At 44.3% G+C, this 26366-nt stretch overlaps 4 protein-coding genes across 7 annotated transcripts in view; 2 read left to right on the forward strand and 2 right to left on the reverse strand.

Moving 5' to 3' along the window:
* Nucleotides 1–383: 383 nt before the first annotated feature.
* Nucleotides 384–10851, reverse strand: LOC131359596 (F-box only protein 33). The gene is made up of 4 exons (XM_058399573.1): nt 10219–10851; nt 8540–8650; nt 4851–5518; nt 384–4617 (listed from the first exon to the last, which is right to left on the reverse strand). The coding sequence occupies exons 1-4, from the start codon at nt 10644–10646 to the stop codon at nt 4346–4348; spliced, it is 1479 nt and encodes a 492-aa protein (XP_058255556.1). The 5' UTR covers nt 10647–10851; the 3' UTR covers nt 384–4345.
* A 789-nt stretch (nt 10852–11640) lies between these two features.
* fam177a1 (family with sequence similarity 177 member A1) lies at nt 11641–16427 on the forward strand. The gene is made up of 5 exons (XM_058399577.1): nt 11641–11794; nt 13636–13824; nt 13906–13972; nt 14115–14212; nt 14302–16427. The coding sequence occupies exons 1-5, from the start codon at nt 11726–11728 to the stop codon at nt 14461–14463; spliced, it is 585 nt and encodes a 194-aa protein (XP_058255560.1). The 5' UTR covers nt 11641–11725; the 3' UTR covers nt 14464–16427.
* On the reverse strand, nt 16251–20959 carry ppp2r3c (protein phosphatase 2, regulatory subunit B'', gamma). Of its 2 annotated transcripts, XM_058399576.1 has the most exons (13): nt 20818–20959; nt 20391–20515; nt 19935–20039; nt 19666–19778; nt 19472–19569; nt 19270–19340; nt 18171–18303; nt 17979–18034; nt 17823–17898; nt 17579–17715; nt 17286–17423; nt 16995–17054; nt 16251–16834 (listed from the first exon to the last, which is right to left on the reverse strand). In XM_058399576.1, the coding sequence occupies exons 1-13, from the start codon at nt 20882–20884 to the stop codon at nt 16646–16648; spliced, it is 1368 nt and encodes a 455-aa protein (XP_058255559.1). In that variant the 5' UTR covers nt 20885–20959; the 3' UTR covers nt 16251–16645. The 2 variants fall into 2 exon arrangements, with proteins under 2 accessions (XP_058255559.1, XP_058255557.1); XM_058399574.1 differs by lacking the exon at nt 20818–20959 and having other exon boundaries at nt 20391–20787.
* prorp (protein only RNase P catalytic subunit) overlaps nt 20948–26366 on the forward strand; it is a 26482-nt gene continuing 21063 nt past the window's right edge. The window contains exons 1-4 of one of the 3 annotated variants that reach the window (XM_058399571.1): nt 20948–21087; nt 21415–22391; nt 22756–22803; nt 23005–23137. In XM_058399571.1, coding sequence (XP_058255554.1) covers nt 21433–22391; nt 22756–22803; nt 23005–23137 — 1140 coding nt within the window. In that variant the 5' untranslated portion in view covers nt 20948–21087; nt 21415–21432. Of the gene's footprint in view, nt 21088–21157; nt 21179–21414; nt 22392–22755; nt 22804–23004; nt 23138–26366 lie in introns of those variants that run through there. The other 2 variants (XM_058399572.1, XM_058399570.1) reach the window with 2 other exon arrangements.

A 26366-nucleotide genomic window follows, 5' to 3' on the forward strand; every position in this document is an offset into this window, starting at 1 on the left:
AAAGCTCTTCTTGAGGTTATGGGATCAAATGTTGATATCAGAATATTAAATCACGACAGCAGAGGCGTGTTTCTTTCTTAATCACTTTTATTTATCGATTAAAAGAAATTGCATTCATTCCACATTGATTCAAATCAACAATCATGCTGGTTTTTATCCAACACGTCAGTTAGGCTTTGTTTGGATGGTAGTTTTTTTCCTTCGTTTTATGCTGAAACAGATCTCAGATCTCTTTCTGTAAATGATTAAAATCTCTCCCTGCCTGGCATGTTCACCCCGTGTGCCAGAGGACTTCCTGTTTAGAGATGTACATTATAAAATCAACGCTATGTGCTCACTGGAGACAAAAGAGCAGACGCAACACACCTGCCCGAATATTACACTTCTTTAAGAGATGGTACAACCAGTTATTCTCAAGTTTTTTTTTTGCAAAAACAAAACAACGCTTATAAACGTTCTCCATGTTCATAAACAGAACCCGGACGCACACATTTATATCAGATGTGGCATTGAGGTACACGTCACGTATATATATATATATATGTATATATACCCATGAGCCTGGGCGTGGCTGTTAGCGTTATATCGCAACGTTCAAAATGAGAGATTAAAACCTCACTGTGCCAATGTTTCAGTCAACGAGGGCGGAGCTTACCGATCGAGTGCTTTGTGTTCGTCCGACCTGACGTAGTGTGTTAGCGTAATCTACAGACTGTAACTACACGACGTGACCGATAACTCTAGCTAGTCAACATAGCTAGTCATTATCGGCTTGCTAGAAAACATGTTACTGTAGTGTGCCATAAAAGTTAGAATTGTGCACTACACTCTAGCCGAACCCGAGGAAAAGGAAACAGAAGCTCGTGATGTAACATGGCGGCGTACGTGATCAGATCGAACTTAAGCTCCACCCCTTCAGTTTAACGCTTGAGAGAGAGAAAAAAGTGTTCTGTTGTAGATGGCAGTAATGAAGATTGCGATATAAAGTGCAACGCCGCACACGCCCGACACCTATCCGCGCTGTAAGGTGTGATTCGACTTCGCCATGACGTTTAGAAGCAGCGCAGCGCGGTGGTCACACTGCACACGCCCCGCTGATGGCCACTGCGTTATTGCAGACTATCCTGATTTTAAACAAATGCACAACATTCGTACCACATATTAATAACTGGGGCCTGCTGGCCAGTCTCACAGAGACCACGTCTGAACCCACGGAACGGAGTCGGCTTCCGAAGAATCGAGATCTTAAAACAATAATAAGAGTCATAATATTAATAATAATAAAGAGAAGAAGAAGAAGAAGAAGAAGAAGAAGAAGAAGAATAAGGCCAAGTGTAATTGCGAGTGACCTTTCCGTTTAAGTGACAGAAAGAAAAGAGGTTAAGAGCCACCGGATCGTCTGCATCGTACGGGACGTACACGGTTCCACTTGCATAGTTTGTTCTGATGCGGCCGGAACGCTAAACCGGCCAAGAGCCTTTACGGAGGGGTCGGTCTCCCCGGGCCTTAGCCTTCTCGTCTCGCCGGCCGGCGCGAGGTCAATACGCGCCCAAGCCACTGACGGGAAAAAAGATCCAGTAACTGCCCTAAGAAGAAAAGAAATGTCCTGCACCTAGCCAAACCGAGGCAGCCTTTCTGTAAAGGTTAATCTCAGCTGCCTGCTGACCCTCAGATCCAAATCAAGGGAAAAAAACAAAAAGGAAATAAAAAAGTAAAGAAAAAAGAAAGGTATATCTGTATTTCACGCAGACATTTGGCCGTGTTTTCTCGACTCCCCAGTGGAATGTTCCTTACACGTCTCATAGCAGCTTATAGCAGGTCTGATAGAAGGACCTCGGGTTAAAGTACATTCGCTCTTCACAGTGAAAACAGGTGCATTTATATACGAGAGATCTATACTGGTGGTAACCCGGAATAATAACGAGGCCACAGCACAGCTGCGGAACCGCAACACGCCTCGACCCGAGCCCCGGAGCGGCGGGAAAGAGGTCCGGGACCGAGCCGGGGTGGCTCCGAGATCTTTGGCAGCTGACAAAATGAAATTCCAGCGACTCGCTTTTTTTCTTTTTCCTGCGTCATCAGGTGGCGATAAACTGAAGCACGATACGTCAGGACAGGTTCTCCTCTCAGCATTTCACTCCAGCAGATATACAACAATCTCAACCGTCTGCTCAGGACATCACCACCACACAGACCTGCAATCTACACACTCCAGATCATCCAATCAGCACGAGGACTGCGCCCTGTCCTTTTCGGGATGAATGATTCGCACCAACGATCCTCACCGTGTCGCGATGAATAAAGAGGCCTGAGCTGAACCTGCGCTTTTCACCCACACGCACCCTGAGAACGGCCACTTCCTGTTCACCGCTGAGAAAAAGTGGTTCATGCCTCCTGCTCTGACACCCATTCACACATTCTCACACACACACACACACACACACACCACAGATGTTTTGAATACGCTATGTCAGTAACACATTACTCACAAACACGAGCGTGAAAGCTAGTCTGGATTTAGGCACGGCGCAGACGCCTCAGCGCTTCAGCGTTCTTCTCCCTCCGACTCACACCAGCAGAAATTAACATCCAGGAAAAATAATATGTACAAATATAGAAGACTTCTCTGGGTTTTTGGTATGATACTAAAATAGAAAGCTGACTCTCAGGTAAACACGCTAATCAGCATGCAGGGTTTTAAAACGGTTCCTCCTTCTCATGTACGCGCGCACACACACACACACACACACAGCTCACTGTGGGATTCACCTTATTTTGGCTGATACTCTGCCCTACACCCTTGAGATTACAACAAAATATAAAAACAGGTTTTTCCTGCATCTAGGCACGTGCTGCTGATTATACGATTATACGATGTATCATGATATTTCGCTCACAATATCGTTATCTCCAGGTTTTTTTGGCAGCACGATCGGGACGGTAAAACACCATTCAGCCTCATTCAGGCTCCGTGTCCTTCTCAGCCGAGGATAAAGACACAAGGCGAGATGGGGAGAGGTCAGCACGCGACCAGCGAAAGTCAAGAGGAAGCACTGAAACACGTCCTGCTGTCACTCACGACTCCAGACCAGACCTTTCTCTCAAATTGAGTTTGAAAAAGTGCACCTTTTAGGAAGGCTGGGGTCTGAACTGAACACTGAGCAGGCGGCTTTCCTGTTTCCAGTTCTCCTGAATGTGCTTCAAAACAGCAGAGAGGAAAAACCCCATAAAATATAAATCCCAAAAACAAAACAAAAAGCAAACAGCGTGTGTGGTCTGGAAGAGCGCAAACATCACACAACTCAGCCCAAAGAGGAAAAGCATCCAGATCCTGAGATCCTGTGACCTGAGACCTCAGGAGAAGAACCAAATTAAAAACAAACTGACCAGAACAACTGAAAACCTTCAAAGTAACCAAACCATCATCATCATCATCATCATCTCCAATCTCCTACCTGAGACAGAGCGAGAGTCCTGATTGTGTGCTAAAGGACTCTTTGTGAAGCCAAAATGTATGCTTAAAAAAAACAAAAACAAAAAAAAAAACACACCATCATCGTCATCATCGTCACTGAGGAATCTAGCCAACAGGAAGTGATGAACAAAGTGGGAGGCTGCCAGGATCCAGCCAATCATCTCTCAGCTTCTCGCACTCAGCTGGAAGACTCGTCTCGCCTGATCGTGATGGAGCTGATAGTCTGAGGTAACTCCAGATCCAGATTTTAGGAACGAAGCAGTTTTTAAAAATAATAATAATAATAATAATAATAATAATAATAAAGCCCCTCTCCAGCGTCCACTCATCAGCGAGCTACTAAACTTATAGGCGACTATCCGTAAGCTGGATATATATAGAGCGATATAAATATATAGCGCTAATAATACTGGTTAAACACGACACATACCAACACAGAGGATTCATTCACACAGGAAATAAAAGGAAATAAATGTAACTGGCGTTACGTACAAATACAGAGCGTTACATCGCACTGCGAGGAGAAGAAACAGAGAAAATCCAGAAGGAAAAGCAGCAAAGCAAAAAGAAAGAAAATGTGACACTTCTTCTGCCTCACAGAGGAGGAACAGAAGAACAGAGCTGACTCAGGAAATAATAAAGAGGTGTAGTATGAGACCACTGAAGTGTAGCTCGTACATTCACACACACACACACACTACATAAATGTGTGTGTATTATAATTAATATATATGTGTGTGTGTGTGAGAATGTAAATGAGCTTGAGCTCACAGTGGGCATGTGATCAGCAGAAAAAAACAACACACGTAGCATTAACACACATTAGGAAAAAAAGAAAGGAAAAGAGAGAGAGAGAGAGAGAGAGAGAATCTAGACGTTCTCGCTGAAGCTCTGCATCTCGCGGTGGAAGTGCAGCGTAGGGTCGTTGACGATGGCGCTGTTCTCCGTGGCGATGGACGGGTGCCAGGCGCGGCCCAGACCCTGAGACACCTCCTTCACCAGCGTCTGCACCGGGTCGCCCTTAGAGAACAACGCCTGGTCCGGGTCGAAGTCGATGCTCTCCTCCGAAACATCCAGCACGCGCAGACTGGAGCCACGCAGCCGAGAGATGGCCACCAGGTTGTGAGACCACACCGTGTAACCTGAGGGAGAGGTGAAGAAACGGAGGTCAGATATTTCTGATGTGTAAAAATGGTACACAGAGATTCAGAATCTTATTTAGAATATTCCCCTAAAAGGATTTCTGATTTACTCCAGACTTCTACTCAACACCACCAAGTGACCAATCAGAGTCCAGCACTCAGCGACGCTGTGGGACGGTACACTAGAAGATAAAGTGTGGACGTGATTGGAGAAAGCTGAGAGGTGTGTTCACCGTGGATGACGAGCACAGAGAGATGAACACATCTCCACGCCAGCAGCACCAGCGGATCCTCATTTCTGTTTCCGCTCAGGTCGGGGAACCGCCCGTCGTCTCTGGTCAGGACGAAGTGTGTGAGCGTTTTATGGTACTGCAGCGAGACGCGTTCGAGGACGGCGTCGCTGAGCGGCGCGACGTAACAGTCCACGTGGATCCGTTCGAGAGGCAGGCTGGGCTTCAGGACGATCTCCAGCACCTCGTCAGACACGTCCAGCGCCATCAGGAACACTCGCAGGTCCGCGTTTCTCCTCGTCAGGGCCTTCAGGTCTGAATCGGCCGCGGTGCTGTCCAGAGAGCGGGCCTCCAGGGAGGCGCCGTTGAGCAGCAGAGATAAACGTGACAGCGGCGCTCGGTTGGTGTCAGCTAACAGCTGGCACATGGAGGAGGAGAAGTCGCAGTAGTCGATGGAGAGCGAGCGTAGGTTGGAGAGACACTGCAGCTCTGAGGACGGCAAGAGGCTGGACGTCTGGTGGTCCAGGAGACTCAGGTGCTGCAGAGTCTCAGCGCTCAGATTAGACAACGAGGACAGAGAGCGTGGGGTCAGTACACCCGGCATGAAGGAGCACGAGAGCCACTTCAACTGTCTACTGTTGGACAGGAAGTCCTCAAACAGCTGCTGGATCCTGGGGGAGGGGGGAGAGAGAGAGAGAGAGAGAGAGGTTTCATGTGAAATTCCACATTAAAAGCACCTCGCTGTTGTTAAGTGATGTCATCAGTGTGCGCCACTGGCTCAGAGCTACAGGAGAACTTCAGCAGGTTTCACACCAGCACTGGGTCCTCAGGTCAGAAAATAAAGACATGAAGTTTCTAGAAATAGCAAAAGAGTTCCTGCTGTGTTGTGTAGGGCTGTGTAGTGTTGTGTAGGGCTGTGTAGTGTAGGGTTGTGTAGTGTAGTGTAGGGTTGTGTAGTGTAGGGCTGTGTAGTGTGTAGTGTAGGGCTGTGTAGGGTTGTGTAGGGCTGTGTAGGGTTGTGTAGTGTAGGGCTGTGTAGGGTTGTGTAGGGCTGTGTAGAGTAGGGTTGTGTAGGGTTGTATTGTGTAGTGTGGTGTAGGGTAGTGTGGTGTAGTGTAGGGTTGTGTAGTGTGGTGTAGGGTAGTGTAGTGTAGGGTTGTGTTGTGTAGGGCTGTGTAGTGTAGGGTAGTGTAGTGTTCTGTAGTATAGTGTAGTGTTGTGTTGTGTAGTATAGTGTAGTGTTGTGTTGTGTAGTATAGTGTAGTGTAGTGTTGTGTAGTGTAGTGTAGGGTAGTGTAGGGTAGTGTTGTGTAGTGTAGTATAGTGTAGTGTAGTGTACGGTTGTGTAGTGTAGTGTAGGGTTGTGTAGTGTAGTGTAGGGTTGTGTAGTGTAGTGTAGTGTAGGGTTGTGTAGTGTAGTGTAGTGTTGTGTAGTATAGTGTAGTGTTGTGTAGTATAGTGTAGTGTAGTGTTGTGTAGTATAGTGTAGTGTAGGGTTGTGTAGGGTAGTGTAGTGTAGGGTTGTGTAGGGTTGTGTAGTGTAGTGTAGGGTTGTGTAGTATAGTGTAGTGTAGTGTTGTGTAGTGTAGTGTAGGGTTGTGTAGTGTAGGGTTGTGTAGGGTAGTGTTCTGTAGTATAGTGTTGTGTAGGGTTGTGTAGTGTAGTGTAGGGTTGTGTAGTGTAGGGTTGTGTAGGGTAGTGTAGTGTAGGGTAGTGTAGTGTTGTGTAGGGTTGTGTAGTGTAGTGTAGGGTTGTGTAGTATAGTGTAGTGTAGGGTTGTGTAGTGTAGTGTAGTATAGTGTTGTGTAGGGTTGTGTAGTGTAGTGTAGGGTTGTGTAGTGTAGGGTTGTGTAGGGTAGTGTAGTGTAGGGTAGTGTTGTGTAGTATAGTGTAGTGTTGTGTAGTATACTGTAGTATAGTGTTGTGTAGGGTTGTGTAGTGTAGTGTAGGGTTGTGTAGTGTAGGGTTGTGTAGGGTAGTGTAGTGTAGGGTAGTGTAGTGTAGTGTAGGGTAGTGTAGTGTAGTGTAAGGTTGTGTAGTGTAGGGTTGTGTAGTGTAGTGTAGGGTTGTGTAGTGTAGGGTTGTGTAGGGTAGTGTAGTGTAGTGTAGTGTTGTGTAGTATAGTGTAGTGTTCTGTAGTATAGTGTTGTGTAGGGTTGTGTAGTGTAGTGTAGGGTTGTGTAGTGTAGGGTTGTGTAGGGTAGTGTAGTGTAGGGTAGTGTAGTGTAGGGTAGTGTAGTGTAGTGTAGTGTAAGGTTGTGTAGTGTAGGGTTGTGTAGTGTAGTGTAGGGTTGTGTAGTGTAGTGTAGTGTAGGGTTGTGTAGTGTAGGGTTGTGTAGGGTAGTGTAGTGTAGTGTAGGGTTGTGTAGTGTAGTGTTCTGTAGTATAGTGTAGTGTAGTGTTCTGTAGTGTAGTGTAGTGTAGTGTTCTGTAGTGTAGTGTAGTGTAGGGTTGTGTAGTGTAGTGTTCTGTAGTATAGTGTAGTGTAGTGTTCTGTAGTGTAGTGTAGTGTAGTGTTCTGTAGTGTAGTGTTCTGTAGTATAGTGTAGTGTAGTGTTCTGTAGTGTAGTGTAGTGTAGGGTTGTGTAGTGTAGGGTTGTGTAGTGTAGGGTTGTGTAGTGTAGGGTTGTGTAGGGTAGTGTAGTGTAGTGTAGGGTTGTGTAGTGTAGTGTAGGGTTGTGTAGTGTAGGGTTGTGTAGGGTAGTGTAGTGTAGTGTAGGGTTGTGTAGTGTAGTGTAGTGTAGGGTAGTGTAGTGTAGTGTAGTGTTGTGTAGTATAGTGTAGTGTAGTGTTGTGTAGTGTAGGGTTGTATAGTATAGTGTAGTGTAGTGTTGTGTAGTGTAGTGTAGGGTTGTGTAGTGTAGTGTAGGGTTGTGTAGTGTAGTGTAGTGTTGTGTAGTGTTCTGTAGTGTAGTGTAGTGTAGTGTAGTATAGTGTAGTGTAGTGTTCTGTAGTGTAGTGTAGTGTAGTGTTGTGTAGTGTTCTGTAGTGTAGTGTAGTGTTCTGTAGTATAGTGTAGTGTAGTGTTCTGTAGTGTAGTGTAGTGTTCTGTAGTATAGTGTAGTGTAGTGTTCTGTAGTATAGTGTAGTGTAGTGTTGTGTAGTGTAGTGTAGGGTTGTGTAGTGTAGTGTAGTGTAGTGTTCTGTAGTATAGTGTAGTGTAGTGTTCTGTAGTATAGTGTAGTGTAGTGTTGTGTAGTGTAGTGTAGGGTTGTGTAGTGTAGGGTTGTGTAGTATAGTGTAGTGTAGTGTTCTGTAGTATAGTGTTGTGTAGGGTTGTGTAGTGTAGGGTTGTGTAGTGTTGTGTAGTATAGTGTAGTGTAGTGTTGTGTAGTATAGTGTAGGGTTGTGTAGTGTAGGGTTGTGTTGTGTAGTGTAGTGTGGTGTTCTGTAGTGTAGTGTAGTGTTGTGTAGTATAGTGTAGTGTAGGGTTCTGTAGTATAGTGTAGTGTAGTGTTGTGTAGTATAGTGTTGTGTAGGGTTGTGTAGTGTAGTGTAGTGTTGTGTAGTATAGTGTAGTGTAGGGTTGTGTAGTGTAGGGTTGTGTAGTGTAGTGTTGTGTAGTGTAGTGTAGTGTTGTGTAGTGTAGGGTTGTGTAGTGTTCTGTAGTGTAGTGTAGTGTAGTGTAGTGTAGTGTAGTGTAGTGTAGTGTCACAGAGCTGTTGTTATCATGGTGAGTGAACCAGACGTACTCTTTGATTTTCTTGCCTCCTCGGTCCACCTGGTTGAGGTAAGAGCCGTCCTGCAGAACAACATCCTGAAGGACGAAGGTGTCTCCATACACACTGAGCTTCTGCAGGTTCCTGCAACATAACACTTGGGTCAGATTCCCTCAACTACCACAGGACTGTGCTGATGTGGGTCAGGTCACACTGACCATTAGGAACGTACTATTCCTGAGACACACACACACCCATACACACACCCATACACACACCCATACACACACCGTGGCCTTTTGTGTGGGAGAACAGGAGTAGCCCTGACTGTGGGCAGCAGCGGTGTGTAATAATGAAACTCGGAGCTTTTCACAAACAGTAAAATCCAGAAGTGTGTTTAAAGAGCTGCTGAGCTTTATAACATCACACTGAGGCCACAGGACAGGACAGGACAGGACAGGACAGGACAGGACAGGACAGGACAGGACAGGACAGGACAGGACAGGACAGGACAGGACAGGACAGGACAGGACAGGACGTCTCCACAACACTGCACGCTAACACGTCTGAAGAAACTCTAAACTCTGATAGAGTCTGATGATGATGATATTTTGAAGTCCATTTCCTATTCCCATTGGATGGATAATCAGACATCACGGATCAGACAGAAGTATCTCCATCACTCCAGCACAACTGCCTCGAAATACAAAACAAGTATTTTCGAGATTTTAAATGGTCTGGCCTGGAGGGAAGGTTCCAGCAGCGGCGCACACTGATGACATCATCAGGTAGTGACCGGATAAACAGAGCGCTGTTTCAGGATTCAGAGAGAGTTAGATGGTGTGTGTGACCGAGTGGACGAGGTGACCAGGTCAACTGTTTAACAGAATGAGATTAAACACTGCAGTAAACACTGAGCCACGCCCCATCCGCATCATTTATTTTTTCTTCTGTATTTATGTAGATTCCTTATTTTTCTGTTTCATATTTGCACATTTTTTCTACTTTGCTACTTTAAAGTGGGAATGTCCCCACTGTGGGACGAATAAAGATTTATCTTATCACTCCATGTTCATGACCACTCCTGAATAAAATACATCATTACCCAAGCAGCAGGTTTTACTGTGTGATTTGTTTTTCAGTGTACAGTAACACTGTTCTTCATGATGAAGATGATGTGCTACAAAGACATGAAGTTCCTCCTTAACGATAATTCACTTTAAGATGTGGTTTAATGTTGGAGTCTCGCTCAGACAAACACAGGTTTCACAAAAAAACTAAAGTCTGGTGTTTAATCCTCTTTAATCAGTCTGAGGTTAAATGAAGCAATCACACACACACACACACACACGGAGACCGGATATTAAAGCGGCCGTATGGAACTCCTCAAAAAATGTAAATACAGTAAATACAACTGTGCAACTCTCCTTACACACTTTCATCAAACTCATCTGTTAACCAACTGCAAATTAAATCACACACACACACACACACACACACACACACACACACAGAATACCTCCTCAGTTAACAACCACAACTTTCATTCTCACATTATTATTACGTAAATATTCTGACCTATTATTTATTCATTTTTTCAATTTTTAATTATTTATTTCTCTCTATTCTGCCATTTTTATACATGAATAAAATGTATTTTTGTTGTTATTAATGAAAACATCATCATTGTTGTTGTTTATTTGGGAATGTACCTGTTGTTCCTCAGGTTGCTGAACACACACAGCACGTGCTGCAGGTAGGTGAGTGTCGCGGTTCTCCAGCGCTCGTGACTCTGCGGTTCTCCTCCGCACGCGTCCAGTGGGCCGAACTCCAGGTGCAGCTCGCGCACGAACGAGCCGAACCGCCGCATGAGGAACTCGAGCCTCGGGGTGTCCTCCTCCTCCTCCGGTCTGGATCCTGATCCTGATCCCGATCCCTGCCCCGCTCTAGGTCCGGTTCCGATCCCGCTACCGAATCGCAGTTTGAGCTCGCTCCACAGCGCGGGGTAGAAGAGACACTCCCTCCAGCGCGTGCACACGGCCGAGGCCCGCAGCTTGTCCCGGTCCGACAGGAAGGAGAAGATGTGCACGATGAGCTCGCTGGGTAACGCCGAGGCCCCGACACTGCCGCGCAGAGCCATGGCGGTGTGACGAGGAGAGGAAATAAACGACCGCTTCACTACCAAAATAACAACAATAAAGGCGGGGGAAACCGAAACCTTTATCTAACCGTTACACCGGGGGCGGCGGGGAGAAGGAAATTTACCACCAGACAAAAATTCCCCCGACAACAACAAACACCCCCGAGCTGCTCCGCTTTCAACACTACCGGGTACATACCATCTGTCTGTTCTTATAGGGGTGCACGCATCACACACAGTCATGTTCTATAGCTGTTCTCCTTTATAAACACACATGGACAACATAGTTCTTATATACACACATTTAAAGGTATGACACATCGGGTTTATGATAATGTATTGTTTTTGTCGTTTGTGTACGGAACCCCTTTCTTTATAAACGGTAGAGTCCGGATTGGTGCTGTTTTTGCTATTTTATAATAGACCACTAGGGGTCGCTAAGTCTCAATGTGATTCAGCAGAGTGTGAAAGCGGTTCGATCTTACAGACAGCGCACTCTTCCTCCTGGCTGAACCCCAGGGGGTTTATATTGGACATAAAGCGCACTAAACAGGGGGTAAAAGACTACACAGGGAGAACAGAAAATAACCGTCAGCTCCAACGATTAAACACTGATTTGTACATGCACTGAATTATTTTCTAGGAAAGCATCTCAGTTCAAGAAACACCAGAATGAAAAATCATAATCAATAATATATCCTGAAGCCAGAGTTTGGGATATTTGATAGTATCCTGTTGCAAATAAAAAAAAACCTAAAGGATATAATATATAGGAAACAATAGTTCTCCTAAGACTGACAAACACGTACGTGTGTGTAAAATTGAGCAAACTGTAGTGGGATCAAAATGATTGTCTTCTATTTATTTTTAATAATAAGTGAAAATAATTCTAACCTTTACATCCCATCAGTTTCCACAAGGATCGAAAGAGGGTGCTGAAGATTTAAATGGATGGATTTAAAAACCAACGAAGAAGAAAAAGATGGCGGAAGTTGGCGGGGAAAAACGGGTGGGGAAAAAAATAATAAAGCGTCAAGTTGAGCATCAAAACAAAAAAAAAAAGAAAAGAAAGAAGGAAAATGGCGGATCTGTCACTGTATCTTACAAACACTAACGTGTCTCTGGGACAAACTATGGAACCTGAGAAAGTAGGTGGACTGTTATAAATCATGCGATTTCGTTTTAAAAATCTGTTTAGCTTGGTTTTATTCACAGCGTGTGGTTTTGGTGTGTAAAGTAGAAGTAATTCGGTTCGTTAGCTGTTGCTAAGGAAGTTAGCCTGAAACTAATCGACCCACGCGCATCTGTTTGTTATTAAATGTTTTTAATTAAAGTGTAAAAACCCCGAGGTTCTTATTTCTTCATGTTCTGTTGTAGGTGTAGCTCCTTATTTATTGATGAAATGTAAATGCATTATGTTGTACTCCTATAGTGAAACAGGACACATTTCTGTTTGTCATCGTGCAGAATAGAACTGTTTCTTTGTGTAAATACGGAGTGTAAACACTATAAACCGGTTTATAAACGAGTCCTGGGATGGAGACTGAGGTCACTTTCCACTTCAGTTTAAAGCTAAAAGCCCACATTCAGTTTGTTCTTACTGTAGAGTCCCGCCCTGCTGTCCAGGGCTGATGACCGCATTATAAACCCTCTGTAATTCTCCTGGAACATTTTCACACAGATCTCCTCAAACCTCTGATGATTTACACTGACCAGCCATAACATTATAACCAACTGCCTAATATCGTGTCTGTCCCCCTTTTGCTAACCCGTCCTGCACTGTGTATTCTGACCCCTTTCTATCAGAACCAGCATTAACTTCTTCAGCAATTTGAGCAACAGTAGCTCGTCTGTTGGATCGGATCACACGGTCCAGCCTTCTCTCCCCACGTGCATCAGTGAGCCTTGACCGCCCATGACCCTGTCTCCGGTTCACCACTGTTCCTTCCTTGAACCACTTTTGATAGATACTGACCACTGCAGACCGGGAACACCCCATAAGAGCTGCAGTTTTGGAGATGCTCTGATCCAGTGGTCTAGCCATCACAATTTGTCCCTTCATCAAACTCGCTCAAATCCTTACACTTGTCCATTTTTCCTGCTTCTAACATCAACTTTGAGGACAAAATGTTCACCTGCTGTCTAATATATCCCCCCCACTAACAGGGGCCATGATGAGGAGATACTCAGTCTTATTCACGGCACCTGGCACTGGTCATAATGTTATGCCTGATTGGTGTATGTTCTCGAGCCTCCTCAGTCTCAGGGTTCAGGATCTCCAGATGATTGGCTCTGCTCCTCTGTGTGCAGTGAGTGCGCAAACTTTTGAACCCTGCAGCACAACGAGGGAAAAGTTCACAGAACAATGTCTCAGTTTAGTTGTGATTGTTGCTTGTGACGGCAGTCAGACTTTCTGCTTCTGATCATGGTCATGTTGATTGATGTGACGGAGCAAACCAGGTTTGTGAGAAAGACTGTGAAGACTTTAGTATCAAGAGAAAAGTGAAAAAAAGAATGATCTGTACTAGAAAGGCTTCCCAGATCATATTGAACACAAAGTCATGACTTCATGATTATCATCCTAAAATTCTGCTGAAACCTCAGAACACAGACACGAGCGGGAGAGAGGATAGACGTCTCCTGCTCTAGATTCAGGAAGGAATTCATTCGCTCTGCCTGCTATGTGCTTTATGAAAAATCTTAGATTGTTTAGAACAGACTGATAGATTTAACATCTCCCCACACTTCCTGTAACTGAATTTGTACAAAAGATACACAAACCGGTGTTTTATACATCACTATCATCGTGAAAATACCCAGAAAACCAGATGGATTGAAGTGTCTAGAACCAGAACTGTAACATTCATAAAAACATTGTAGAACTGAAAATGTATAAAACTAGCTGTTTCTTTTTCACCATCACATATTCCTATAATAATAATAATAATAATAATAATAATAATAATAATAAGAGCCTCTAATGTTCCAGAGCTCCAGTGTAGTGAAGGACTTTGAGAGCGTGGAGCTCAGTGACTCAGCAAGGAAGCAGAAGGTTCCACGCAGAACCATTTACTTTGCCAGTGGTGAGACTATGGAGGAGTTCAGCACCGACGAGGAAGAGGAGGAGGAAGAGGAAGAGGAGCAGCGCAAACAGACTGCCATGAGCACCATCGACACGGTGCGTGTGTGTGTGTGTGTGTGTGTGTGTGTGTGTTTTCTCTCTAAGATCTATGAGCTCACCATGTCTCTGTGTTTCTAGTCGAAATTGACATGGGGTCCATATTTCTGGTTCCACATGTGGAGAATGGCCACCAACACCATTTCAGGTACCAGCACCAGCACCACCAGCAGCTCACTGCACAGCCAGGAGCACGCTTTCAGTTATTTCCACATATTACACATAAACATTTCTACTGTAATCAGCACGGATCTCCAGATTGTGTACATGTGAAATCTGTGTGTGTTCAGTGTGTGATTATCTGGGAGAGAAGTTGGCATCAATGCTAGGCATCACCACACCCAAGTATCAGTATGCAATCGATGAGTACTACAGGATGAAGAAAGAGGTACTGTGTGTGTGTGTGCACATTTAAACAGAGCCTACAACGTTTTCGAAATCGTGTAGACCTAAGTGATGTGGGCTTCATGTCCTCAGGAGGAAGAGGCAGCAGAGGAAGACCGTCTTTCTGAAGAAGCTCAGCGGCGTTTCGACAATCAGCAGCGTGATAAAGATCAGAACCCGACTGTGGAGCAGCCTGAAGGGACGAGTTCCTTCGTCAACATGAGCTTCGAAGTGGAACAAGAGTCATCCTCGTGATCAAGTGCCTTTTCTCCACATCAATCTCTCTCTGTGGACCGAGTGACATCACTGATTCCTTCCTTTATATAATAATATATTTAACCAAGGAAACAATTCCAACTGAGTGCACTCCTGACCCGTTCATATCTACAGCTGTGTGTGTGTGTGTGTGTGTGTGTGTGGTCATATATATACACGCTAAGTGCATTAACAACTGTGTGTGTTGTGATTTTACACTTCTGAGTGGTGGAGTAAGACGAGACGCTACACACCTGTGTCTAATCATCTGATCAGAACACAAACATCACGTCTCCTCACTGCTGATCCCATTCACTTCTGTGTGGTTTCTCAGTAACATGACGAGCTGAGACAGTTATGTCTTATTAACATGAACAGAGAGAATCTGAGAGAGAGTCTGGTGAGGGAACCACTGTTTACAGCTGTTAAAACATACACTATATTGCCAAAAGTATTGGGACACCCCTCCAGATCATTGAGTTCAGGTGTTGTTTTTCAGGGGTTGGGCTCGGCCCCTTAGTTCCAGTGAAAGGAACTCTTAATGCTTCAGCTTCATACCAAGACATTTTGGACAATTTCATGCTCTTTGTGGGAACAGTTTGGGGATGACCCCTTCCTCTTCCATGACTGTACACCAGTGACCAAAGCAAGGTCCATAAAGACATGGATGAGCGACTTTGGTGTGGAGGAACTTGACTGTCCTGCACAGAGTCCTGACCTCAACCCCATAGAACACCTTTGGGATGAATTAGAGTGGAGACTGTGAGACAGACCTTCTCGTCCAACATCAGTGTCTGACCTCACAAATGTGCTTCTAGAGGAATGGTGAAAAATTCCCATAAACACACTCCTAAACCTTGTGGAAAGCCTTCCCAGAAGAGTTGAAGCTGTTATAGCTGCAAAGGGCGGGGCAACTCCATATTACATTCATGTGCAGGTGAAGACAGATGTCCCAAAACTTTTGGCAATATAGTGTAAGTGATGACAGGAACTCAGCTGTTTAATGGAGCTTCCACAGATTTAAACATAACTATAATCAGATAAAAAGTATGAGGTGTCGTTTAACATCAGCACCCTGTCTACAGGCACCTGAGATCCTCCTGAGATCCACCTCACATGATTGTCTCTTGACTTTTTTCCCCACTCCTGCTTCTAAGTGATGTGATGTCTCACAGAGATCAACCCTTTCTGTGATCTGTTTCTCACTCAGTGTCCTTCACTGCTCCAGAAGCTGCAGTCTCTCATGTTACTGATCATTTTCTGTAGGAAGAATATTCAATCTTATATTTAAACATGGAGTTGAAGGATAAGTCTCTATGGCTCTATCTTCTGTGACGGTCAGAAGTGTTTCCAGTAGATTCACACTGACCAATCAAATCGTACAGGGTTACAGAAACGTTCACATTAACCAATAAAAGCAGAGAGGAGGCACAGTTTAGTGCAAACTGACCATCAACTGACCATCATCAAACCGCTGAATCTTTGTTTTAATTCAGAAGGTTTCATCGTGTGAAGATTGAGTTTGATCTCACAGATTACATTTTTCACTTTATATTTATTTGATTATTTTTTTTAGGTGATGTTTAGATGATGTTAATTTAATGTCGTGAGTCTGATGTTATCTTGTGATGAAGTGAAGTCTGTGATGTCATGAGTGGGCTGGACTCTTAGCATATGCTCTCACCCTGCAGTCATTCTGATCAACTGACCGTTACCTGATGAGATCATTTCCTTCTCTGACAGGTGTGTGTGTGTGTGTGTGTGTGTGTGTGTGATGTAAACAGATGTAAAAATGAGGAAATTGCTTTAATCTGTTTACATCAATCACAACTTTGAAAAACTGTATCATTTATTTCTGTACAGTTCCTTTACATCTCTCTCTCTTTCTCTCACTCACTCACGATAAACTTGTTTAAATAAAACTGTACATAATGTGACTCACTTTAATAAACTATTGAAACATCCTGAGTAATAAATCTTTCATTTAAAAATTAACTAAAGTTAATTGTTTACACCTTCCTCTAGAATTATTATCCTTAGTAAAGATGGGTATATAACATGAAAAAAACATATCTAACACACACACAGTAGTGAGGGTGCCAATAATTCCAGCATTGACACTAGTACTGGTGAAACCTAGAGACTCGGACACTACACCTAGGCATCTCTGTGTGTGTTGTGGTCACGTGTCGTCTAGGTCGATGGCGCTGCTCTCCTCGGTGGTGACCAGAACCTCTCTGTTCTCGTAGGTCCAGAAGCCGTTGAGGTCGATGAGGATGCTGGTGACTGTGTCGCCCTGACCGCTGTTCACCAGATCCTGCAGCGTGATCTTATACGGATCTCTGGGCTTCACCATGTCGAAGATCTCGTCCTACACACACACACAGCTCAGACATTAAACCCAGGCTGCAGCAGTACTGTGTAACACACACTCAGTGACCCGTACACTCCGTTTCCTCGTGGCTTTATCAGCTTGAGAGAAATTGGTTAGATGATGAATCGGTCAAGCAATGTGGTCAAAGGTCACATACCTTGACATCCTGAAAAGACACGGGCTCCTGACCATGAATTTTCATCTGCTCCTGAATAGCCTACACACACACACACACACACACACACACACACACACACACACACACACACCACAGCAATTACAGTGTTATAATGACTTCTACTAAGAACTCTTTGTCTAGTAAATGCTGGTGTTTGGGACACAGCCTTAGAGCTGCAGGGCTTTACAATAGAATAGAGAGGAAAGCAAAGCATGTTTCCTCTCTGTAATTAATTAATTAAAATGAATTAAACTCAAATCTCTTTCTGACCCTGAAGAAGTAGTTGAGAGTAAAGACGTTGAGGAAGCCCCTGTTCTCAATGTCCAGGAGCTTGAAGATGTATTGCAGCGCTGCCGGCTCCTTTCTGTTCTCCAGAGCGAGGACAAAGTCCAGGTATGTCTTATAGTCCTGAAACAAACACACACACACAATTACAGTTACAATACATGCAGAGCAAAAAAATCAAAACTAGTTTCTAATACAAATCAAACACAGTAGAAACTGTAAGCACACAGTAAGAGTGGTGATACACACTATAAGTGTGTGTGTGTGTGTGTGTGTACCATTTCCCCATCATAGGTGAGACACTCCTGATAAACACGGTCCAGGAAGACGCTGGTTAATGTTCCTGTGCCGTAGCGAGACAGTTCCTCTTTACTCAGCATCCCGTTATGATCCTTATCTAGGTTCAGGTACTGACCTACACACACACACACACACAATTAGACACAATCTTTAAAAACAGAAATAGTAAACAGTGCTTTGATAATTTTTCTAAACAAATGAACTTTTTAAAAAAAATTTTACCATAAACACGCAGGGCAGACGGAGCGGAGAACCAGTTGGACTCCTGACTCTCTTTGGACAGTTCCTCATCTCGGAGCTGCAGATTAATACACATGAATTATTAAAAATTCATAACTAATAATAATTTTACACACACTTTGAATCAATCTTCATTACCTCAAGCAGGTCATCCAGAAAACTGCAAGCCAGGATGTCCTGAATTTTAATTTTACCTGAAAACATTTTTAAAAAATAAACATGACCACTTAACTACTCTTTAATAAAAGAAGTCAGGCTTTATTCAGTGAACGTGGTGAGTGAATGAGAGACTGGATCAAGCGCATTAAACACTGCAGCAGACAGACGAACCCGTGCGAAGAGGATCGAGGAAGAAGAAGAACTTGCGCACGGCGGTACAGACGTAAAAAGAGTAGAAGGATTTCTCTAAACCATCCAGCTGAGGCAGAGTGGGGATCAGCTCCAGGATGTAGTTCTCCAAATCCTAAACACAAAGAACACAATAACACCAGCTGCCAATCTGCTGCTTACACACACACACACACACACACTTCAGCAAACGGCTCTTCGTTAACCAATAGAAAACTTTTTAACAGGGACACCCCGTCAGTCACACTGTTGTGGAAGATGGACGAGAAGCTAACTGTGGCTGTCAGTTTATACACACCGGTCAGTCATAACATTATGACCAGAGCCAGATGAGGAGATACTCAGTCTTATTCACTTCATCATGGCACCTGTTAGTGGGTGGGATATATTAGGCAGCAAGTGAACATTTTGTCCTCAAAGTTGATGTTAGAAGCAGGAAAAATGGACAAGTGTAAGGATTTGAGTGAGTTTGACCAAAAGGGCCAAATTGTGATGGCTAGACCACTGGATCAGAGCATCTCCAAAACTGCAGCTCTTGTGGGGTGTTCCCGGTCTGCAGTGGTCAGTTTCTATCAAAAGTTTAAAATTTGTGTCCTGTAAGTTGAGAGGTGGGACCCATGGAAGCTTCACCTCACAACTTACAAAGATCTGCTGCTAACATCTTGGTGCCAGATCCCACAGCACACCTTCAGGGATCTAGTGGAGTCCATGTCTCAACGGGTCAGGGCTGTTTTGGCAGCAAAAGGGGGAGCAACACAATATTAGGCAGGTGGTCTTAATGTTATGGCTGATCGGTGTATACTGAGCTGTACAAGCTGTGTGTGTGTGTGATCAGATTCACACACACACACATGGAAAAACCAGGTGAGTAAAATTGTTTATTGTGTCAGTAATTAGGCGTTTCCTCGTTTTAACTTCACTGAAAGCTCAATTGGGTTTTTCTTTATTAGGAATGAAGGAACATGATTTTCTTTTGAAAGATTCTGCAGCGTTCACAAGCATGAAGAAACCTCAGCAGGTGTGTCGAGATTCACGGCTCTGGGATACACACTGTAAACGTGTACACGTGTGAGATACTCACAGACTCACGGAGAAATCCCTGTCCTGCCACGTCGTACAGACTCAGCCCGATCCTCGTCTGGTGAAGCCACACTGAGCACAAACACACAAGAGGAGAGCAGAGGTCAGACATTAACCTGCATCCACATTACACTACACCTACAACCTTCACGTCTGTGTGTCCAGATCTCACACACACACACACACCTGATTATATCTCTCACCTTTTCTCATGACGTAATTAAAGAACTGCATGATGGAGATGCGTCCGTATGGGTCGTTATGGAGCAGCTTGGCATACACTCTGGCAGTGAAGAACAGTCTGAAGAAGAGGAAGAGTCTTATTAATATGAAGATAAGAGTCATATTAAAACACAGCAGACATTAAACACAGCTTCCATTTCTTCTCTCCACCTACTTGCACTTTTCTCCTGCTTTCTCTCCGACCTTCAGGAAGCTCTCGTAGCTGATCATAGCTTCGTCACCGCTCGTAGGAGGCACCTGATGCTTATCGAGGAGAAACCACAGGTTCTGTAGGAGAAAAAAAAACACACATGAGCACAGAAATATAACATTACATGTAACACGCAGGACAAAACCAGACACACGAACATAAGAAACAACTCAGAGCTTCTGCTGAAACACATGCATTTGTACAGGAGCAGCATTTACAGAAGACTTTCTGACCTGTAACTCTTCGTTGTCGAGAAGCTCGCGGCTTTTCCTCTGTAGAAACACGGCTCTCGACTCCTCTCGCAGTTTCTGTAGCAGCACTTCATCTTCTGCAGGAAGCTGCAGAGACATAATGACCGTTAATGTGCATCAACCACAGATAACAGAGCATTCAGTATAAAGTAATAGAAACAGAAATGTAATTAAAAAAATTTAGAAACAAACATTTATCATTATTAAAAAAAATTAGTTGGAGAAAAGCAGAGAACTGTAGGTGGAAAAAATCCATTAAAAATCGTTCACACAAAGTATTCAAACATAGCGATAAAGTAAATACTGAGGATTAAAACTGAAGATGCAGCTCTGTCTGTCCCATCTGTGATCATTTGTGTTACGATGCTTTTGAAAACCCCGGCCCTGGATCACCATCAGGAGTAATCTGCAGTGTTACGCAGTGAGAATGGCCCTCACTCTGTAGTAGAAGCGTGGGATGTGTTTAAAAGTCCCGTCTTTACTCCCTCCTCCCTTCCATTCAGTATAAAACTTAGTGAAGAGCTCCGTCTCCTCGGCTTTCTTCTCTTCTTCACTCCTGCGGTCTGGAAAACAAAGACATCTGAGTGTTTCTTCTCTGTAAAGAGTTTCTAAAGCCCTGAAACACACAGACTCCTGGACATTACACTCCATTACAGTAGATAGAACTATCATTCATCTCATTCTCTTATTTCTCTTTAATGCTGTTGAGGACATTTTTCCAGCCTTAACCATTTTTATAACATATTTTATAACATTTCCTCTGTCTTTCTGCCTGCTGATATTCAGCTGATGATTAGCTGTAATGCTAATCATGAATGGAAACTCCGTTAGCATGCTAGCTTATTAAATAAGTAAGCTATCACACCAGATTGGACGGAGTCTAGTCTTCTTTTCAGAATATCTTTCCAGTGTTCAGTTTTGTCGCTTGCCATTTCTGCAATGTTCTAATTTCTAAAAAGATTCCGATAATTTAAAAAAATACAGAAGGTTTATTTTCCCTTTCAGAAATATTCATACGGTTTAACCGACTGTTTACATTTCCGCGTCCGTCGCACAATAATGACAGGACTCGTCGCGATGCTGTGATGTCACGCCTGTCGCTGCTTTGCTAGTGATACCTACATGAGGAGTTGAGGTATTTATCACGTTTCTTTTATATTCAGGTTGTTTTAATGTAAGTGAACTCTGTTGAAGTAAAGGAAGACAAGAAGAAGATTCGTTTTATGGTTAGGTCTCTAGTTTAAATTTCTTTTTTGTGTTATTGCTTTATTTTTAATGAGAGTGACAGTAATGCGTGTTGAGTGACGTCAGGTTTATTATGGCTAGATAAATAAAGTAGATGGATAGCACTTATTATGAGCTCTTCACCATGTGATTTAAAGTCAACTGTCAACTCATTGAACATAAAAATAAGCTAAACGTTATTTTTTGTAATTGTGTTTTTACTGTTCTGTCAAATCAGCAGACGGAGCAGTTTGCAATGGGATCCTTTATTATAACAAATTCGAGGATGTGTCTCAAGCATCTGTGCCCCCTACTTAGGCGCCCTCTTTATCACCACCGTTCGCCACTAAAGATTAACCAGCTGAATGGTCACCCCTACTGTACCAGAGGGAACAGAAAACCGTCAGAGTTTCATGGCACCAAGCAGAGAGACTTCAGTCAGAGAGAGAGAGATTCATTCCCGAAGTCAGTGTTTGCAGCCGGCAATGCCAGGAGAACCGCTGATATTTTAAAGAGGAAATCGGGATCGGGTCAGGATCAGGTCAGCACGGGTTCGTCGAAAGGCCGTGCAGCGTTTATATCTGAGATTCCCGCTCGGGCTCTGAGCGTTTCGGAATGGAGAGATCTGAAAATCGGCTCGTCCAGGCCTGAGCGCTTTGAGCTGAGGATGATGGAGGGAATGCTGGCCGCTGAGGCTGACCTCAACGTCGCTAAATCTCTACTCAACTACGTCGCTGTCGAAAATGGAACCCTGCCGTACGAACTGCTGCTGAGGTATCTGACGCTTTGTGTTTCTGGTGGCCATCACTCAGAGGTTTCAGACGTCTACGACATTATGAAGAGCTGCTTTAAGACTCTGGACACGGGAGCGTACAGTCTGTTTGTGAAAGGTCTGAGTCAGACCGAGCGCTGGACCGAAGCTTTGACCATTCTGGTGGACATTAAGAAGCTCATCACACCGTCATCCAGGAATTATGGTGATGCCGTGAGTGGGGCTGTTCTCCATGGTGACCGTGAGACGGCATGGCATCTGTACAGCGAGCTGATAGATCAGGGACTGACGCCCACTCAGGAGACATGGTGCTGTTTATTCGAAAGTGGTGTGAGTCAGAGTGCACACACAGATGAACTCCTGGCCATCCTGAGCTACATGAGAGAAAACCAGATTTATCCGGAGGAGAAGCTGGTCAGGAGCATTAAAGTGTGGTTTGAAAGGTAAGAAAACGCCTCATTAGGGATGGAATGGTTTCATTAATTCATCACCTTCTGTCCCTGTGTCACTCCCTCACAAGCTGGTGCCTTGACCTGAGATGACGATGATGATGATGATCAAGGAAATTTGCTGTGACGAAAAATGATTTGTTACAGTGGACCACAGCAACGTCTGTAACTCACCAATTTACACACACACACACACACACACACTTGTGTAGCACAAAGCTAACTGTACAACTGTGTCAGATTTCTGTAGCATCACACCAGAACCTCTTCACATCCTCCACACTTTAACAGAGTGTTTTGCTGTAATCGAAATAGATGATCTGAAGATGATGATGATCTGTGTTTTATCCCGTTACAGTTTACCAGGTGAGACCTGGAGAGGGACGTATACTTCAGTAGATCCCCGGTGTGTAAATCCATCTCATCTCTTTACACTACTGCTGTCTAAACCTTTACTCTGTACTGCAGCTCTGATCTCAGTCCCAAATTAGATAAACATCATATCTACTAAGACCAGTATGATATCACTGAAAACACAGCGAGACAGAACATCAGAATAATGTAAATACTTTACAGTCCAGAAGAGTGTGTTTGTGTTGTTGGACAGAGGAGTGTGTCGGAGCTGTGGGACAGAACTGGAGTCCATCCAGCTGACAGAGGAGGAATACGCTCAGCTAAAACACAGAGTGATGGAGGATGTGATCGAGGGTCAGGACATCTTCAACAAGACCACACCTGAGGTTCGCTTCACTTCTGTTTATGTGTCTCAATCCAAACACACTCACTGCACACACACTCCAGCACAACACACACGGGAGGTCAGCCGGCAGGAGATGTGCAGCATGGACCGGACAATGGAGGGTCAGTCTCTGTGAACAGTCTCTGAACTTTGTTGGAGAAGAACAGTAATATGAGTACAGGGTGAGTATGGGATCAGTACAGGATGTGTACAGGATCGGTATGGGATGAGTGTGGGATCAGTACGGGATCGGTATGGGAAGAGTGCGGGATCAGTACAGGATCGGTATGGGAAGAGTGCTGGATCCGTGCAGGATCAGTACAGCATGAGTGTGGGATCAGTACAGGATCGGTATGGGAAGAGTGCGAGATCAGTACAGGATCGGTACGGGATGAGTGTGGGATCAGTACAGGATCGGTACAGGATGAGTGTGGGATCAGTACGGGATCGGTATAGGAAGAGTGCTGGATAAGTACAGGACGAGTGCAGGATCAGTACAGGATCAGTATGGGAAGAGTGCGAGATCAGTACAGGATCGGTACAGGACGAGTGCGGGATCAGTACGGGATCGGTACAGGATGAGTGTGGGATCAGTACGGGATCGGTACAGGATGAGTGTGGGATCAGTATGGGATCGGTATAGGATGAGTGTGGGATCAGTACGGGATCGGTACAGGATGAGTGTGGGATCAGTATGGGATCGGTATAGGATGAGTGTGGGATCAGTACGGGATCGGTACGGGATGAGTGTGGGATCAGTACGGGATCGGTACGGGATGAGTGTGGGATCAGTACGGGATCGGTATAGGAAGAGTGCTGGATAAGTACAGGATCAGTATGGGAAGAGTGCAAGATCAGTACAGGATCGGTACGGGATGAGTGCAGGATCAGGATGAGTACTTGATGAGTATGGGATCAGCCTGGGTATTAGAATAGTACAGGATGATTAACAGATCAGTGTGTAGGGATTAGTATCACTGATACGATATAAATATTGCCTCAGGTTTTAACACTTTCAGGGAAACACTTTCATCACACCAGTCCTGTGTGTGTGTGTGTGTGTGTGTGTTAGGTTGACATTCACAGCACTGACCAGCAGGTGGCAGTGACATCACGTGTGTGTGTGTGTGTGTGTGTGTGTGTGTGTGTGTGTGTGTTCACGTCGCTCTTTTGTGTGGATCTGCTCACTCACTCACTGCTCTGAAGTGAAACAAGAATTTAAAAGATGAAGATAAAATACTCCAGTGTGTTCCAGTTGATGATGGAAACACTTCACATGCTCATCTTCATGATCCATCACGGCAGCATGTCCCTCTCAGCTGGACAGTGAGGTGAAGTCTGTCAGCACAGCCCTGTCATTGTCCTTACTCTGGACGTGTGTGTGTGTGTGTGTCAGTCTCAGACAAGTCAGTCCCATGGTTCCATCATTCACAGCATGAGAGTTTCCACCTCTTAAAGTGACTGATGAAAGTGAAACATGGAGCTGAGATGAATTTACTGCATCACATGCTAATGTAGCTAACATACTGAAAGTGTACAGGCAGCAGTTTAGCATGTTAAAAGGTATGAATATGTATTAATTTCAGTATGTTTTATTATTTTCACTTGAAATGTTCTTGGTGTTGGTGCTGCTGCTTTCCCAGGCACTCAGACTGCAGATGTAAATAAAGCGCAGGCTGCAGACTTACTGCCTACTGCCACATTTAGATGTGAGTTAGGGGCTTTCCAGGACACACACACACTCTCGTGTGCATATGTCTGTGTGTGTGTGTGTGTGTGAGGCTCACTTTAGCCTGCATACACACCAGCCAGATTTAGGAGATAGTCAACACACAGTATCACACGTCTCCACTGAAATTCCCTCTGTGGCAGGAACACGAGGGTTATTTATGTTTTTGTGCAAGCCTTTTCCACTCCAGTCTCCTTACACACGTCCTCTTTATTTATAATCAGTCCTGAGATGACGTGCACCGTGTTGTTATTCCAGACTCTTTACTCAATACCTACAGCACTGATGTTCACAATCACTGCAGTTATACCGGTGAGGCAGCCGCAGCTCCTAGAGTCATCTTTTAGGTCTTTAAATAAACAAACAAACAAACATAAATAAGTAAACATCTCATTTTAAAGACAGAACATTTTGAGAATTTTTCTGCAGGAAACTTAATCTTATAATTTGTTATAAAATAATATAAAAATACACCATTAAATTCCTGTCATGGTAAAACCTTCACATCAGCACATGCTGACATTTCTGTACAAGTTGTGGACATTGTGCATGCAGTGTGTGTGTGTGTGTGTGTGTGTGTGTGTGTGTTTTGGTGTGGTGAGACGCTCGTTTGTGGGTGTAATGGCTGAGGCGCGTTCACGGTACAAAGGGGTTTCACATTTCAGCCCTCAAAGGCCTCTCACATGAGTGACCATGGAAAGTCCCTGTGTGTGTGTGTGTGTGTGTTGCCCCCCACTGCTGAAGTGAAACCACCCCAGGACTCTACAAACCCTCCCACAGATCACATACACTTTATTTAAAGCATGTGTTTATAATACATTAATAAACCTTGTGATAGTCTGTGTATAAACGGCTGTCAGTGTGTAAGATGTTCAGGATTTGGCCGTGTGAGGTGGACAGATCTGCCCTGTCGCTCGTCCGGGGTGTTCTCACCTCTCGGGAACAGTTTTCCCTTGCATCACGCGTCACTTCCTCTGCTACTCACTAATCTGACACAGCAGTGATGGGACATCAGGAATGCAAAGCGTGTTAGAAGTAGTGTTGGAGATGCAAATCTGATGACGGCTTTAGTTCCTTCATTCCTCTCAGTTCTGGAGGTAAATGGAGTAAAGCTTCAGATGTGTGCTGTTCGAGGAAAATAAGACCAGATCTTCACGATAAACCAGGTCCTTTTTCTCGTCATTTCTAAAAAAAAACTTGCACTGCAATTGTTCTTCTTCCAGTTTTCTCCAGATCATCGACATCTCTGTTCTCTACCACATCTCCTGCACTGCAGAACCCACACCGCAGTGACACTAAAATCAGCCGAAAACCCGTCTTTTAGTGATGCTTAATGAATCATGTATAAAGTCTCAGGTGTAGAATAATATTGTTTAATAATCTCCTCACCTGCTTTAAGCTCAGGTGTGTGAACGCAGGTGAAGTTTTAGGCGTCAGATCTCTGAAGGTTCAGTTCTTCCTACATGAAAATGATGAATATGTGGCTTGGAGGAACTTCCTG

This window comes from Hemibagrus wyckioides, linkage group LG09 (genome assembly GCF_019097595.1).
Source record: "Hemibagrus wyckioides isolate EC202008001 linkage group LG09, SWU_Hwy_1.0, whole genome shotgun sequence".
Classification (NCBI taxonomy): domain Eukaryota; kingdom Metazoa; phylum Chordata; class Actinopteri; order Siluriformes; family Bagridae; genus Hemibagrus; species Hemibagrus wyckioides.

What these genes read in the sequence shown, in the direction of transcription:
- ppp2r3c (XM_058399574.1), bottom strand. Translation starts at nt 20,624, where the DNA reads ATGATAGTTCTATCTACTGTAATGGAGTGTAATGTCCAGGAGTCTGTG. An exon ending in CTCTCAACTACTTCTTCAGG is followed by an intron (nt 17,055 to 17,285) that starts GTCAGAAAGAGA and finishes GTGTGTGTGTAG; the next exon opens with GCTATTCAGGAGCAGATGAA. An exon ending in TGTCTTTTCAGGATGTCAAG is followed by an intron (nt 16,835 to 16,994) that starts GTATGTGACCTT and finishes GTGTGTGTGTAG; the next exon opens with GACGAGATCTTCGACATGGT.
- fam177a1 (XM_058399577.1), top strand. Translation starts at nt 11,726, where the DNA reads ATGGCGGATCTGTCACTGTATCTTACAAACACTAACGTGTCTCTGGGA. An exon ending in CCATGAGCACCATCGACACG is followed by an intron (nt 13,825 to 13,905) that starts GTGCGTGTGTGT and finishes CTGTGTTTCTAG; the next exon opens with TCGAAATTGACATGGGGTCC. An exon ending in GGCCACCAACACCATTTCAG is followed by an intron (nt 13,973 to 14,114) that starts GTACCAGCACCA and finishes GTGTGTGTTCAG; the next exon opens with TGTGTGATTATCTGGGAGAG.
- LOC131359596 (XM_058399573.1), bottom strand. Translation starts at nt 10,646, where the DNA reads ATGGCTCTGCGCGGCAGTGTCGGGGCCTCGGCGTTACCCAGCGAGCTC. An exon ending in AGCAACCTGAGGAACAACAG is followed by an intron (nt 8,651 to 10,218) that starts GTACATTCCCAA and finishes GTTATGTTGCAG; the next exon opens with GAACCTGCAGAAGCTCAGTG. An exon ending in CTCTGTGCTCGTCATCCACG is followed by an intron (nt 4,618 to 4,850) that starts GTGAACACACCT and finishes CCTCTCCCTCAG; the next exon opens with GTTACACGGTGTGGTCTCAC.